Source organism: Sinohyriopsis cumingii, chromosome 1 (assembly GCF_028554795.1).
Source record: "Sinohyriopsis cumingii isolate HCF-2022 chromosome 1, ASM2855479v2, whole genome shotgun sequence".
NCBI classification, from domain to species: Eukaryota; Metazoa; Mollusca; class Bivalvia; order Unionida; family Unionidae; genus Sinohyriopsis; species Sinohyriopsis cumingii.
Genome location: NC_142961.1, coordinates 189,042,024 through 189,056,918, shown reverse-complemented (window position 1 = coordinate 189,056,918; position 14,895 = coordinate 189,042,024). Strand labels below are relative to the sequence as shown.

The window sequence follows — 14,895 nt, the reverse complement described above, 5'->3', positions numbered from 1 at the left end:
GATTTTAAAAAATATTCCTATTAGGCACATACCTATAAAACCTACACAACTGGTACTCCATTTTTCAGAAATAGCTGACTGACTTAACTGACTGCATCTATCTGAATGTATCTTTATTTCCATTTGTCTGAATTGACCACATCTATCTGAATGTATCTTTATTTCCATTTGTCTGAAATGACCACATCTATCTGAATGTATCTTTATTTCCATTTGTCTGAACTGACCACATCTATCTGAATGTATCTTTATTTCCATTTGTCTGAATTGACCACATCTATCTGAATGTATCTTTATTTCCATTTGTCTGAACTGACCACATCTATCTGAATGTATCTTTATTTCTATTTGTCTGAATTGACCACATCTATCTGAATGTATCTTTATTTCCATTTGTCTGAATTGACCACATCTATCTGAATGTATTTTTATTTCCATTTGTCCGTCAGCTGATTGCTTACCATATGTACTCGCTTATAAGTTAAATCAGACTGTAAACAACAAATATGCTGAACTGTCACAGCATAATGTGCATGTAGACCAGGGTATATGTTGTTTGTTATACTGATTAATCCTAACAAACTTCAGAGACCCAGATTTGCCAGCACATTATGTGATGGCAGATCTGTGTCTGTGCAGTTTGCAGTTTGATTTAATTTATAAGTGAGTACATATGGTATCTGTGTCTATTTATTAATCATCAATACATCTGTCTCTATATGTTGCAAATAATTCATCCACATTCAGTTTTAAGTTCAGCCTGTTTGTTAGACATGTATAGACATACATAAATCAACTACTGACCTAACATGCAAAGAAATGTTGGCCCCCCCCCCCCGAAGATTACTATCTTTATTCATATACCGTATATACTCGTTTATAAGCCCAGTCCACCTGAAACAATGTAGACCTTGATTTTCTGTTTCATAATGTGCTGGCAGATCAGCGTTTGTGTTCAACATATTACTATTAACAAACTGCACACACCAAGATCTGCCATTTGGACCCAACTTATAAATCCACATATAAGTTATCTGTTATGTGTTTAATAATGGATAAAAACAGTCCTACAACAGGCCATCTCTATCTGGCATCAGACCAAGTAGAATTACTGCAACTGGCTTTGTTTTCATGATTTTAGTGAAATGTTTCTTCTCCATAATTGCCAAGTTCAAATTTATAAATTTGTTATTAATCATAAAGCAAGGAAAAAACACCTACAAACATTCCTACCTAATACCAACAATTCTACAGCAGGGTAGGTGGAGAGTAATTTGTTTAAAGATGGACTCATTAATACTTCAGGATGCCTGACTATACTGGTGTACTTAAGGCTGTACACAAGACTTCACATACAAGAGGCTAAATATGGCAAATTATTGATTTCTCTTCATTTAGCAACACAGTCTCTTCTAACCACAATTTGTCGTTGACATAACAAACCCTGATATGAGGGGACCTAGGGGGCCTTGACTCCACCCACCTTGTTAGCTCTCCCCAGGGGGTGTCTTTTAATTATTGAAAGCACAAAACATGTTGGATGTTGGCCAGAATGTGTAACTCCCAAGGGGCCCCTCACTGTAGTCTAGGATGTTCATTATAAACATAATTGTTCACTATTGATAACACTACAGGAATACAAAAATGCTCTTATGAGTGCACTCAATACAAACAAATCTTTGATTAATCAAAGAGAATGAACTGAAATAGAAATTTGGATTTCAATGGAAGTCTGTCAGGAAACAATCAAAATTCAAAAGATTATAACTGTAAATTATTAACATATGCCATCACAGGAAAATAAGTTTTAATATCTCAAAACCAGTCTTCCAATTGCACATCTCTTGACAGTTTTTCTCAAATTTTTTTAATATTATAAAACCTGTCTTCAAATCAAAAAGTCTGAATCTCAATATTTTGCCTTTATCTTGTAGCTGTATTTCCTCAATGAGATCATAGATGTTAAAAACGTTAAAATTAAAATAAAAAACATAAACAAAATGCATTTTTTTCTCAATAAATAAAAAACAAAAAAAACGTTCCAGTAGTTTTTAGGCAACACAAAAATCAATATTTTACTTATTTACATGCTACATACCAGTTTTAAAGTTCCAAAAAAGGGACTGCAAAAGGTTAAACACAGCGTCATCTTCAATGTATACATGCCTGGCTTACACTACCAGATATCAGCACTATGTTGTAGCATGTTTACGTAAAGTATCGTAGGCTAGCATCATAGATTCATTATTGATCAATATTTGTTATCTAGAATATAACAGAGGACTGCCTGTATGGCCGATGATAAAATAAATGGAAGTACCAAATATAAAAAACGTAAAAAAACGCATTTTTTGAGGTAAAATAAAAAATAAAAAAAAGCGTTTTTATCATCTATGAATGAGATAACTTCAAAAAAATGATTAGTGCAAAAACCACTGTTATAAATTCTATGATTCTTGTCAAAAATATTTTGGTACAAGATAAACAGAAAAACCAATCAGATAGGCATAATTGCAGGATGAAATTGGAATAATCTAGCAAAAAGAGGCCAACATGGTACTGTCATAGAATACTCATTTGGCTTACACATATCAAAAAGAGGCCAACATGGTACTGTCATAGAATACTCATTTGGCTTACATATATCAAAAAGAGGCCAACATGGTACTGTCATAGAATACTCATTTGGCTTACATATATCAAAAAGAGGCCAACATGGTACTGTCATAGAATACTCATTTGGCTTACACATATCAAAAAGAGGCCAACATGGTACTGTCATAGAATACTCATTTGGCTTATATATATCAAAAAGAGGCCAACATGGTACTGTCATAGAATACTCATATGGCTTACATATATCAAAAAGAGGCCAACATGGTACTGTCATAGAATACTCATATGGCTTACATATATCAAAAAGAGGCCAACATGGTACTGTCATAGAATACTCATTTGGCTTATATATATCAAAAAGAGGCCAACATGGTACTGTCATAGAATACTCATTTGGCTTACATATATCAAAAAGAGGCCAACATGGTACTGTCATAGAATATTCATTTGGCTTATATATATCAAAAAGAGGCCAACATGGTACTGTCATAGAATACTCATTTGGCTTACATATATCAAAAAGAGGCCAACATGGTACTGTCATAGAATACTCATTTGGCTTACATATATCAAAAAGAGGCCAACATGGTACTGTCATAGAATACTCATTTGGCTTACATATATCAAAAAGAGGCCAACATGGTACTGTCATAGAATACTCATTTGGCTTATATATATCAAAAAGAGGCCAACATGGTACTGTAATAGAATACTCATTTGGCTTACATATATCAAAAAGAGGCCAACATGGTACTGTCATAGAATACTCATTTGGCTTATATATATCAAAAAGAGGCCAACATGGTACTGTCATAGAATACTCATTTGGCTTACATATATCAAAAAGAGGCCAACATGGTACTGTCATAGAATACTCATTTGGCTTACATATATCAAAAAGCCAAAAATGAGCATTTTACCAAGAAATCAGTATTAGCTGTGTTACCAAGAAATCAGTATTAGCTGTGTTACCAAGAAATCAGTATTAGCTGTCTTACCAAGAAATCATTATTAGCTGTGTTACCAAGAAATCAGTATTAGCTGTGTTACAATTTATAAGAATTCTTTTGATTGGTTATGAAAAGAATTGTGCGAAGGTGTCTCTACATTCCCTGTGTCTGTGTCTGTGTGGGCTTGACTCGTGGGCTTGGCCAATATGGGTATTTGAGAAAGCTTGCCAGTAGTTTCCCATGGGTTTCTGATTATACCTGGGGTTTTCTGGGAATTTGAATAGGTTTTTGTACTGACTGAAAGAAATTGCATTGAAAAAATGTCCTGTAGTTGTTAATACCATGACATTAAATTGTTATACCTTTCACTTTATTATTTTTATATTTTATACACCTAGACCATCGTCCTTACTGACTGGGGACTAGGAGCTATTTAATCTTTTAATTGTCCGTCCTACTCCGGTGTTAGTGATAATTCCATAGGGGGGTATGTGACAGATTAACATCAGTTTTGTACAAAACTTGTTATTGTTGTGCTTAATGCCATTTTTCACAAGATAAGCTATACATGGCTGGCAGTATGATTGGTGTAGCAAGAATGCAGAAAAACCCAGGAAGAACCATCTGCCTATGGTAAACTACTGGCAGTCTTTCTCACATACCCACATATACTGAGCCTAAGAGTTGAATCCATATGGACATAAGATGAGATGGCAGTGATCAGTAAAGGTGAGTGCTTTAGTTCACTCAGCCACACAGGATAGCATGTACAAAAATGGATTAATTCCTGCAAGGATGCTCTATGTCAAATTTTGATAAAATCAGTTTAGTGATTTTTAAGAAAGTTGATAGACAATGCATGACCATCAATGAACAATTGATACAGGATAATACCGACAGGTAACTGGTTACAGTAAAATCCTTGAATATGACAGTGATAAATCAGCATATATCGCACTAAACATGGCTCCTATAGGTGCTTCATTATGAGTAAGCTGTGTGTGTGTGTGTGTGTGTGTGTGTGTGTGTGTGTGTGTGTTCCTAATATAAACACCTTATTACATGTATATAGAAATTAACCTTTAAGTTTTAATACACCATCAAAACCATACAAATCATTAATTAAATTGTACCCTCTAGCTGTTTGTACACATAACAATTTAATATTCTCAAAGATATTTTGTCAAACATAAATTTTGTTGGTAAGAATCACCTGAAAATTATTATTAATATTTTACCTATAATTATTTGTATATTCACAATAATAATGACTAAAAAGTGTGCAAAACCTATACATAAAACCTATATGACAATGCCTTTAGTGTGCAAAACCTATACATAAAACCTATATGACAATACCTTTAGTGTGCAAAACCTATACATAAAACCTATATGACAATACGTTTAGTGTGCAAAACCTATATGACAATACCTTTAGTGTGCAAAACCTATACATAAAACCTATATGACAATGCCTTTAGTGTGCAAAACCTATATGACAATGCCTTTAGTGTGCAAAACCTATACATAAAACCTATATGACAATACCTTTAGTGTGCAAAACCTATGCATGAAACCTATATGACAATGCCTTTAGTGTCCAAAACCTATATGACAATGCCTTTAGTGTGCAAAACCTATACATAAAACCTATATGACAATGCCTTTAGTGTGCAAAACCTATACATAAAACCTATATGACAATACCTTTAGTGTGCAAAACCTATACATAAAACCTATATGACAATGCCTTTAGTGTGCAAAACCTATATGGCAATGCCTTTAGTGTGCAAAACCTATACATAAAACTTGTATGACAATGCCTTTAGTGTGCAAAACCTATACATAAAACCTATATGACAATGCCTTTAGTGTGCAAAACCTATACATGAAACCTATATGACAGTGCCTTTAGTGTGCAAAACCTATACATAGTATAAAAAAAATATAAAGAAGCACTAAGAGTTTTTTTTCTCCATGTGTCATAAACAACCATACTGATCTCTCTTATTTAAATCTGCAAACATAAGATGCACGTTGAACATGCTGATCAACTTAGTGTGAATTTTCCTTTGCTACGGTGCTAGTGGGGAATATATAGCTCAGAACAGGTAAAAAATCTATGAACAAAAGAGATCCATGAATGGCATGTGTATTAGTCCTCTCCATAGGCACTGGCAGGGCATGACTGACTGACCAACAGGTCTCAATAACCTGGACCTTTGGTCAATGTACGCAGTCTTCAACTAAACTTGTTGTTCTTACTAGACATAACCTTAATGGCAAAAGTAAATGATTCACCATACACAGCCTATGATACATAACGGTCTTCCCTTTTTAAAAGGTATGTCAGTGGGAGCTTATGCCCATTTATGTGTCTTATTTCCAACAGATTACAGACAGACAAACATACATAGACTTCACATATGTTTATATGCCATTCTCATCCCTGACAAGGTAACAAAAATATTTTTAAACAAACTACTTGTCAGTTGTCAGTGATTTTAATTAAAACTTTTAGGTCATTTCAGACTGAACCATTAAAAACATCCCATTATGGTGCTCTCTTGTAAGGAAAATCTCATCTAGAACAAGTCCAGGTGTGGGAGTGTCAATGAATACCAACAAAATCAATCACATTGTACTTCAGGCCAATGCAAAATAAATGCCGTGGCCAAAGAAACTTGTTTTTGTTAGTGAAGAAGAAAATGTATAACATCCACTCCCTTCTATAAAATAAATAAAGAAATTATGTAAGGTGATAAATCTGCACCCTTGCCATTTCTATCAGCATGTTCAGTCACTGGTTAAATATCACAACATAAAAGAGACAATCCAAATTTGCTTCCCATGTATGATTTAAGTACATTACAGATCATTTAATAGCCACTTCTGCACAGAGCTTCACGTTGACTGGCTAATAGTTCCAGTGTCACACATGGAATAAGCTAAATTATTTTCAGATTCGAATAAAGAAATTATGCAAGGTGAGAAGCTGGTGCAATTTTAAATCTGCACCCTTGCCAATTCTATGTTACTTTTATTTATCCCATCAGCACGTTCAGTCACTGGTTAAATATCACAACATAAAAGAGACAATCCAAATTTCCTTCCCATGTACATTACAGATCATTTAATAACTACTTTTGCACTGAGTTTCTCTGTTGATTGGCTAATAGTTCCAGTATCACATATGGAATAAGCTACATTGTTTTCAGATTTGGTGGTTATTGTTTATCCAGAACTGGAACATACAACAACCACCAAACAAAGTTCAAAATAACAATTTTCACTGTGTGACACACTAGAAGTATGGTCATCAAATTAAACTTGAGGAGACAAGATATGAAGCAACACAACAACATCGCGTAGGAGTAAACTACTTCATTATACATGGGGAAAACATCTGAATGCCTCTTTTATGCTGAAGATACACTTCTGAAGATATATTTAGCATGAAATCAGCTAGGGTGGGGGAGGGGAAGTTATAAACCATGTCACTTTGTGTTAATTTGTAGAAGGAACAAGTGGGTGTTGTCAATCTGTGTTTCTTTTATAAATGACAAAAATATATGCCTGTGCCTGTGACATCTGTATCAGAAATTCCCAATTTAAAGAACAAAAAGGTAAATGACTACTGAATACTAAAGGTACAAGGTATGTTTAATTTGGAATCAATTCTCTTGGATCAATATGTGTAATGGTATTACAAAGAATTGATGCAGTGATATATCAATGAATCATTTCACCCCTAGCTAACATGGCCATGACCTTTGACCTTCAAATCCATAGGTTTCTTTATTACTCTAGGTGCAAGTCGTCCACAATAATTGGTCAACTTACTGAAGAACAAAAGTTATGAATCATAATGACCTTGACCGTTGACATTCTGACCACAAATTCAATAAAACTTTTCACAACTTAAGTACATGTACAAGTTCTCAAAAAGGTATATGGTTTAGAACTGAATTCATTATGCAAAAAAAAACCATCTACTGGTTTTTAGTCAGTTACCTTTATCTTTGACCTTTTGGTCCCAATATCAAGAGACTTCTTATTTACCTAAAGTATAAGTTGTCCACAAACTTTCATAAAGGTCAAAGGTCCAGAACTAAAAAAATTCTTCAGAAACTATTTTTTTTACTTCTTAGTCATACTGATATTGACACCTAAAATTAATAGGCTTCTAAATTACACCAGCCATTCAAAAGTCAGTCAGGGTCTATAATTGCAATAGTTTTTCTTCTTTCAGTCTTTGACCTTTTGACCCCAAATCAACAGGCTTCTTCCTTACCTGAAGTAAAAGTTAGGTAATGGTACATTGTGGAAAACTGGTTATTATGTAGAAACAAAATAGGTAACAGACAGACAGCTGGACAGATGGATATTGTAGAATGCAATGCTCTGTCTTTTGGTGATTGGAAGTAAAAATTGCCATAAAAAAAATGGCTGACCCATCCTTGACCAACCAATCTTGACCTATAATGTAATGCAAATATGCTGTCCTTTCTTTAATGTTGACCAACCAATCTTGATCTATACTGTCCTTCCTCTAATGTAATGCAACTATACTGTCCTTTCTTTAATGTTGACCAACCAATCTTGACCTATACTGTCCTTCCTTTAATGTAATGCAAATATGCTGTCCTTTCTTTAATGTTGACCAACCAATCTTGACCAATACTGTCCTTCCTCTAATGTAATGCAACTACGCTGTCCTTTCTTTAATGTTGACCAACCAATCTTGACCAATACTGTCCTTCCTCTAATGTAATGCAAATATGCTGTCCTTTCTTTAATGCTGACCAACCAAGTCCTTCCTCTAATGTAATGCAACTATGCTGTCCTTTCTTTAATGTTGACCAACCAATCTTGACCAATACTGTCCTTCCTCTAATGTAATGCAACTACGCTGTCCTTTCTTTAAAGTAATACAAATAGTACATAGTTAAAATAAAAGCTGGATGCTGAAATTTGCAAACAATATCTAGAAAATTTAGTAATTTACAGGTCCTTTGCATAAAACAATGTCAGTTACATATCAAGTTTTGCAAGCCATTGGACTAATGAAATAAGGAAAAATACAAGTCCAACAGCAGGGTTCTCAGTAGATTTCCAAACTGAAGAGTCAGTTGACCCCTTGACCCCAAAATCTCAGGAGTCAAAACTAAAATCTCGAGAGTGAATTCTTTTGGACTGTCATGAGAACATAGCTGTAATTCCTCATTATTGGTGGAAACAAATAATGTTTAAGATTTATTTTCTCATGCTGAATAATGAGAAATACTTGTACAGTATTTTGTTAGAAATACAAAATCTCATTTTTTATAAAGGGTTTCTCTTTCTAACTATGTGTTACTGTGTGTATATTTTGTATATAAAACAGAGGATTATTTTATACTTTATTATATTTTCAACTTTTCAACATATTCAAATATCAACTGCTCAAATAATTTTATATGCAAGAATATACCCATACAACTATGAAGGTTATATATTATTCAAATATCAATGATGTACAACGCAGAATCGTCAGTTCACTTTTCCACTTGTCCTTAAATTTTCTAACAAATTTCTGAAACTGACCCTTCTACTCCTTGGAGCTGACACTATCACAGCCAGGTCATTTCCGAGACAGAGACAGAAAAGAAAATATACTTCTTTGCTCCACTGTGATTTAAAAGTTCAGATGTACACACTAATTGTTATGTCTGTTCAATATTTTTTTCTGGTTTTTCAAGAAGCTATATATTCCTGTTTTGTCTAACTCATTATAAGTTAAAGCGCAATCAACAAATACTGACATTTTATCAGAAATGAATTCAGTGAAGTCATAAATGATTCGGAACTTTTAAACATCCCACTGAATGAAGCAACATGCCAAAAAAACAATTAAAGTTGGTCCACTTCTGTTGAAAACTGGCTTTGTAAGCTGCCATAATGATATGCTCCAGTTCTGACCAGTTGACCATAACTTGATGTCCAAACATACCAATGCTGATATTTGATCAAAAGGCAGTCCATTCATAACATAAATGTTTCCTAATGTAAGTCAGTGTTTTCATTAGTTTTTCTTTTCTTTTGTTTTTAGCAACAATGACATTTAATGCAATATTTGTTTTTTCTTGCACACCACACAATGTGCTTTATGTTTGCATCATTTCTCAGCAACTTAATGAAGTCTTTTTCTTGTAGTCAACTATTGCTAAGTGCACACTTTCTGGGAATTTGGTGATGATTGCCTGTTGACAAAAACCTTGTTGCTAATTAACCATTCTTGATAACTGATAACAAGTGGTGAAGTGAACAAGTACTGGTGTTAAATGCAACACGTGAAAGGCACACTAAACACAATGTGAGATTACTTTTCAAGGATTCTGATAATAAAAGAGTGGCTAGTAGTTCATGGAAATAAAAGAATGGCTAGTAGTTCATGGAAATAAAAGAATGGCTAGTAGTTCATGGAAATAAAAGAATGGCTAGTAGTTCATGGAAATAAAAGAATGGCTAGTAGTTCATGGAAATAAAAGAATGGTTAGTAGTTCATGGAAATAAAAGAATGGTTAGTAGTTCATGGAAATAAAAGAATGGCTAGTAGTTCATGGAAATAAAAGAATGGCTAGTAGTTCATGGAAATAAAAGAATGGCTAGTAGTTCATGGAAATAAAAGAATGGTTAGTAGTTCATGGAAATAAAAGAATGGTTAGTAGTTCATGGAAATAAAAGAATGGCTAGTAGTTCATGGAAATAAAAGAATGGCTAGTAGTTCATGGAAATAAAAGAATGGCTAGTAGTTCATGGAAATAAAAGAATGGCTAGTAGTTCATGGAAATAAAAGAATGGTTAGTAGTTCATGGGAATAAAAGAATGGCTAGTAGTTCATGGAAATATCAAAATGTACTTCCAATCCTCATGCAATGTAAAACAAATGACTGAAAAGCTAAATTTTCCATCATACTTTATTTTTATGCAAAATCCCTCAAATTTAAGAAATTTCAATGACCTAGATAAAAATCAATGACTTTCAGGGCTTTTAAATGAGGTGTTCATTTATCAGTAACTTTCCATGACCCTTAAGGAGCATGTGAACATTGTTAGATTAAAATCGGACTCCAACTTAATAGTCACATTTAAGATAAACTCAAAATTTGATCTCAGAATTCAGACACGTTATTAATTTTCTAAAATATCAGGTCACCTGCTTGTGCAAGATGTTTCAAAAGACAATTTACATGACTTATTTTATACTCTGCTGTGAAGATGTTTTAAAAGACATACACAATTTACATGACTTACTTTATACTCTGCTGTCAAGATGTTGTAAAAGACATACATAATTTACATGAATTACTTTATACTCTAGTGTCAACAAGTTTTTTTCCAACAAAGAACAACTGAACTGATTTAATTAGGATTGATGTAAATGCACTGAACACAAGTCTGTGTGGAAATAATTTTTCTTCATTCAGTTGTGACCCTGACTAGCAAGTGGATATGCTTCTTCCTTAAACCAACTGCATGCCATCCACAAAGTTTGTTCAGAAATCTGTCATGTTAAACTAACATTTTCACTGTGCAGACACAATTTTCTTCTTTTAGTAGTTACCTTTATCTTTTTAACCCCAAGTCATTAGGTTTCTTCCTTTCCCCCAAAGTCAAGCAATCCACAAACTTTGGTAACTATGTATGTTGGGGAACTAAAGTTATTGTGAGGAAAAGAAACTGGTAGCTGACAGATGGATAGACAACATCTCCACATTTTGGAACTCCCAAAATATTTATGAAACAAATTAACTAAGGGAGATAATCCTAGGTCTGATTACACCTATTGTATATACTAGTTTACAGGTCCAGTCCAACAGCAAACACCAAACAATATGCCAGCAGATCATCCTAACAAATTACATAGAACCAGATCTGCCAGCACAGTTGGACTCGACTTATAAGCATGTTTATATGGTAACCTAGCAGCAAAAGTGACCATTCTAAAATCAAACTATACCTTTCAAAATAGTAGATGAATAATAAATACAACTTACTATGGAAATGTGTAATGGCCTTTGTAATCTCTGTGCCATCCAGTTTGTTGTTGTTATCATAATCGTGTAGTTTGAAGTAGTGAAATTCCAATTCTTCATCTGTCATCTGCTCTTTTGGTTTATCAACCACTTCCTTTAAATGTTCCTTGATGTGTCTGTAAAAGATGACCAGCCAAGATAACTGAACATGTTTTGGTAGCAATATTTTGTCCATATCTTTTAATGAAAAACTATGGCATTATTCGTCTTTCTTTCTGCAGAAGTCAGCCCCCAATATCCAAAATTTATTTATCTGTTTAGTCCTTATATATCAAGAAAACAAATCTTAATGTCATTGAAATTTTAATCATTTTATTTATCAGTTTATCAAATGTTACTGACAACAGTTACATCCCTTTGTTAACTTTGTTCTCCCCAAATATTTTTTTAATTTTAAAATTTATTTAGGGTTGGCAGGAAAAAATAGGGTTGGTCAGGTAACCAGAACCGTACATGTTTTTATATGCCTTTAACAATAACAAAGAAATTTTCTGAAAATGTACAACAACAGTTCTTGAAACCATGTTCACAATTAAATTGCAAGAATAAAATCAATAAAAAATGTTGTTCTCTCTATTTCAGAAATCAAACATAACTGAATAATACAAAAAGGAAGAAGTATACAAAATGTTGTCAGATCTACTGCTTAAAATGCTTTATGCTGCAGTAATCTGGCAAAAAACCTAGTAGATAAAAATGGGGAGTGCTGACACAGCAGCAAATCATGGGAGTTAACCCTGACTACCAAACATTATTTAAGCCATACAGATTACTTCCCTTGCTTCTGCAATTGGCGGTTCCAATAAGGTATAAAATTGCTTCCCCAAAGCAAACCTCTAACAGCTTTCTACAAAAAATAATAACCCAGCTTTTCCTTTCTGTCTAGAGTTTTAAAATGGGCAATTTGTATGTGTTAGTACATCTTAGTACGCTGTCTAGAGTTTTAAAATGGGCAATTTGTATGTGTTAGTACATCTTAGTACGCTGTCTAGAGTTTTAAAATGGGCAATTTGTATGTGTTAGTACATCTTAGTACGCTGTCTAGAGTTTTAAAATGAGCAATTTGTACGTGTTAGTACATCTTAGTACGCTGTCTAGAGTTTTAAAATGGGCAATTTGTACGTGTTAGTACATCTTAGTACGCTGTCACTGAGACCCAGACTGAACCTAAGCAAATAAAAAAAAGTTTTGAAGCAAATTATTCTTCCTTGAATGTACACGTAATATTATTAAGTGTTTGGTTTGGTGTTTTATGGCACATCAACACAAAGAGGTTATTTAGTACTTAGGCAATTGAAGCAAAGTGCCTTGCCCAGCAATGAATTATGATAGCTAACCCAGGCTGATCCAATGGTAGAATTTGAATCAACTCCCATTTGGGTGCCAGTCATGCATGCTACCCACTGTGCCATCATGGTTCATTCTTCCAATGAATGACATGCATGAGATGGCACTGATCCAGTTCTGCATCCCTGGACCTGCATAGGGTTACAATATCATTCAAATTTGAACACACAATCCATTCAATCTTATTAAGTAGTTACTCATAGTAAGTCAAGATGTGTTTCATGTTTATATAATTTCACTGGGAACTGTTCATGTAATTTCAGAATATTTTTCTGTTACATGATCCCATTTTAAATTAACTTATAATAATTAAGGTACAGAACAGCAAGCCATAGACGATCTATAACAATTCAAGTTATAAAATGCTACATTCTACTAAAAGAAAATTTTGTGGCAGAATGGCAAGAACCTTGTTTATCCACAATTTTGTTTATTTAGGAATACAATAAATTTGATGCAATCAAGATAAGAACCTCTGCAATGAAGAACTACTGAGTTTAAAATAAGAAAATGAATGTATTTTGTAATGAATCATGGAAAATTGTCAACATACTCTGCATCATGAAATGTATTTTGTAATGAATCATGGAAAATTGTCAACATACTCTGCATCATGAAATGTATTTTGTAATGAATCATGGAAAATTGTCAACATACTCTGCATCATGAAATGTATTTTGTAATGAATCATGGAAAATTGTCAACATACTCTGCGTCATGAAATGTATTTTGTAATGAATCATGGAAAATTGTCAACGTACTCTGCATCATGAAATTCCTCCTGACCAAACTTATGTACATATTGCCCTTCAACTGTCTGGTGTTGTTGATAACTGCCTTCATGGTGAGGTTGATGCTGACTCCCTCCATGTTGAGGTTGTTGGTAACTGCCCGATGGTGGTTGAGGTACTTGTTGTTGCTGATAGTGACCTGGGTTCACCCCTGGCACCTGCTGATAGGTGGAGGAGATCAAGCTCACATATATACATAGAACACCAACAGCGGTCTTCATCTTGTTGCAGTCTGAAATATTTAAAAAAAACACAATCTGTGGATATATTTGGGAAAAGCTGCTAGTTCATTTAGGTAGTTGCATTAGAGTTTTGTCATCGATGAAGTGACTAATGACACTCATGTTTTTACTGATATTGAGCAATTTTAAAAATTCTTTAAGCTGTGTTTTCGGGAAAATAATTTCATCAAAACTTTTCTTAATGCAGTAAAATGAGTGTGAATGCAGTACCCTCCTGCATTTTCATGTCAAGCTGTCAATAAATTTCTAACATTTCTATGTCAGCCTGTAACTCTTACATTTTCATATTAAACTGTCAATAAATTTCTAACATTTCCATGTCAACCTGTAACTCTTATATTTCCATATTAAGCTGATAATAAATTTCTTACATTTCCATGTCATGCTGTAAATAAATTTCTTACATTTCCAAGTCAAACTGGAAGTAAATCTCATACATTTCCATATTAAGCTGTCAATAAATTTTTTACAATTTATGTCAAGCTATAATTAAATTTCTTATATTGGAATCACATAACAAATAAATCTCTTATATTACCATGCCAAGCTGCTGTAAATAAATCTCTGACATTTTCCTGTCAAGCTGAAAATAAATCTCTTACAATCTTTTGGGATGATTATGTATATCTACTGTTACATGTCAAAGAAAAAGAGACCTTCAAAGGGAATAACACATTACTGAATAAAATGAATTTTCAGTAATTCAAGGTCAGATTACTGTTTTCTCTGAAGTACTTGGCGTTCATAAGTCTCTGATGTTCTTCAGTGATACCAAGATGTTCAAATTAGCTGCTGTGTTGGGCATACTGGACGTCACTGTGTCACTTCCATTCAGGGATAGTAGCGACAGAAACATTTGCACAATAAAGCC

General features: G+C 33.6%; 1 protein-coding gene across 1 annotated transcript in view; it reads right to left on the bottom strand.

Moving 5' to 3' along the window:
- LOC149808558 (lymphotoxin beta receptor inhibitor-like) overlaps positions 1–14,895 on the bottom strand; it is a 28,658-nt gene that overhangs the window by 7,890 nt on the left and 5,873 nt on the right. Inside the window, exons 2-3 of the mRNA XM_089979094.1 lie at positions 13,753–14,014; positions 11,606–11,760 (exon numbers count right to left, since the gene is read on the bottom strand). Of these exons, the coding sequence (XP_089835220.1) occupies positions 11,606–11,760; positions 13,753–14,003 (406 nt within the window). The 5' untranslated portion in view covers positions 14,004–14,014. The remainder of the gene's footprint in view (positions 1–11,605; positions 11,761–13,752; positions 14,015–14,895) is intronic.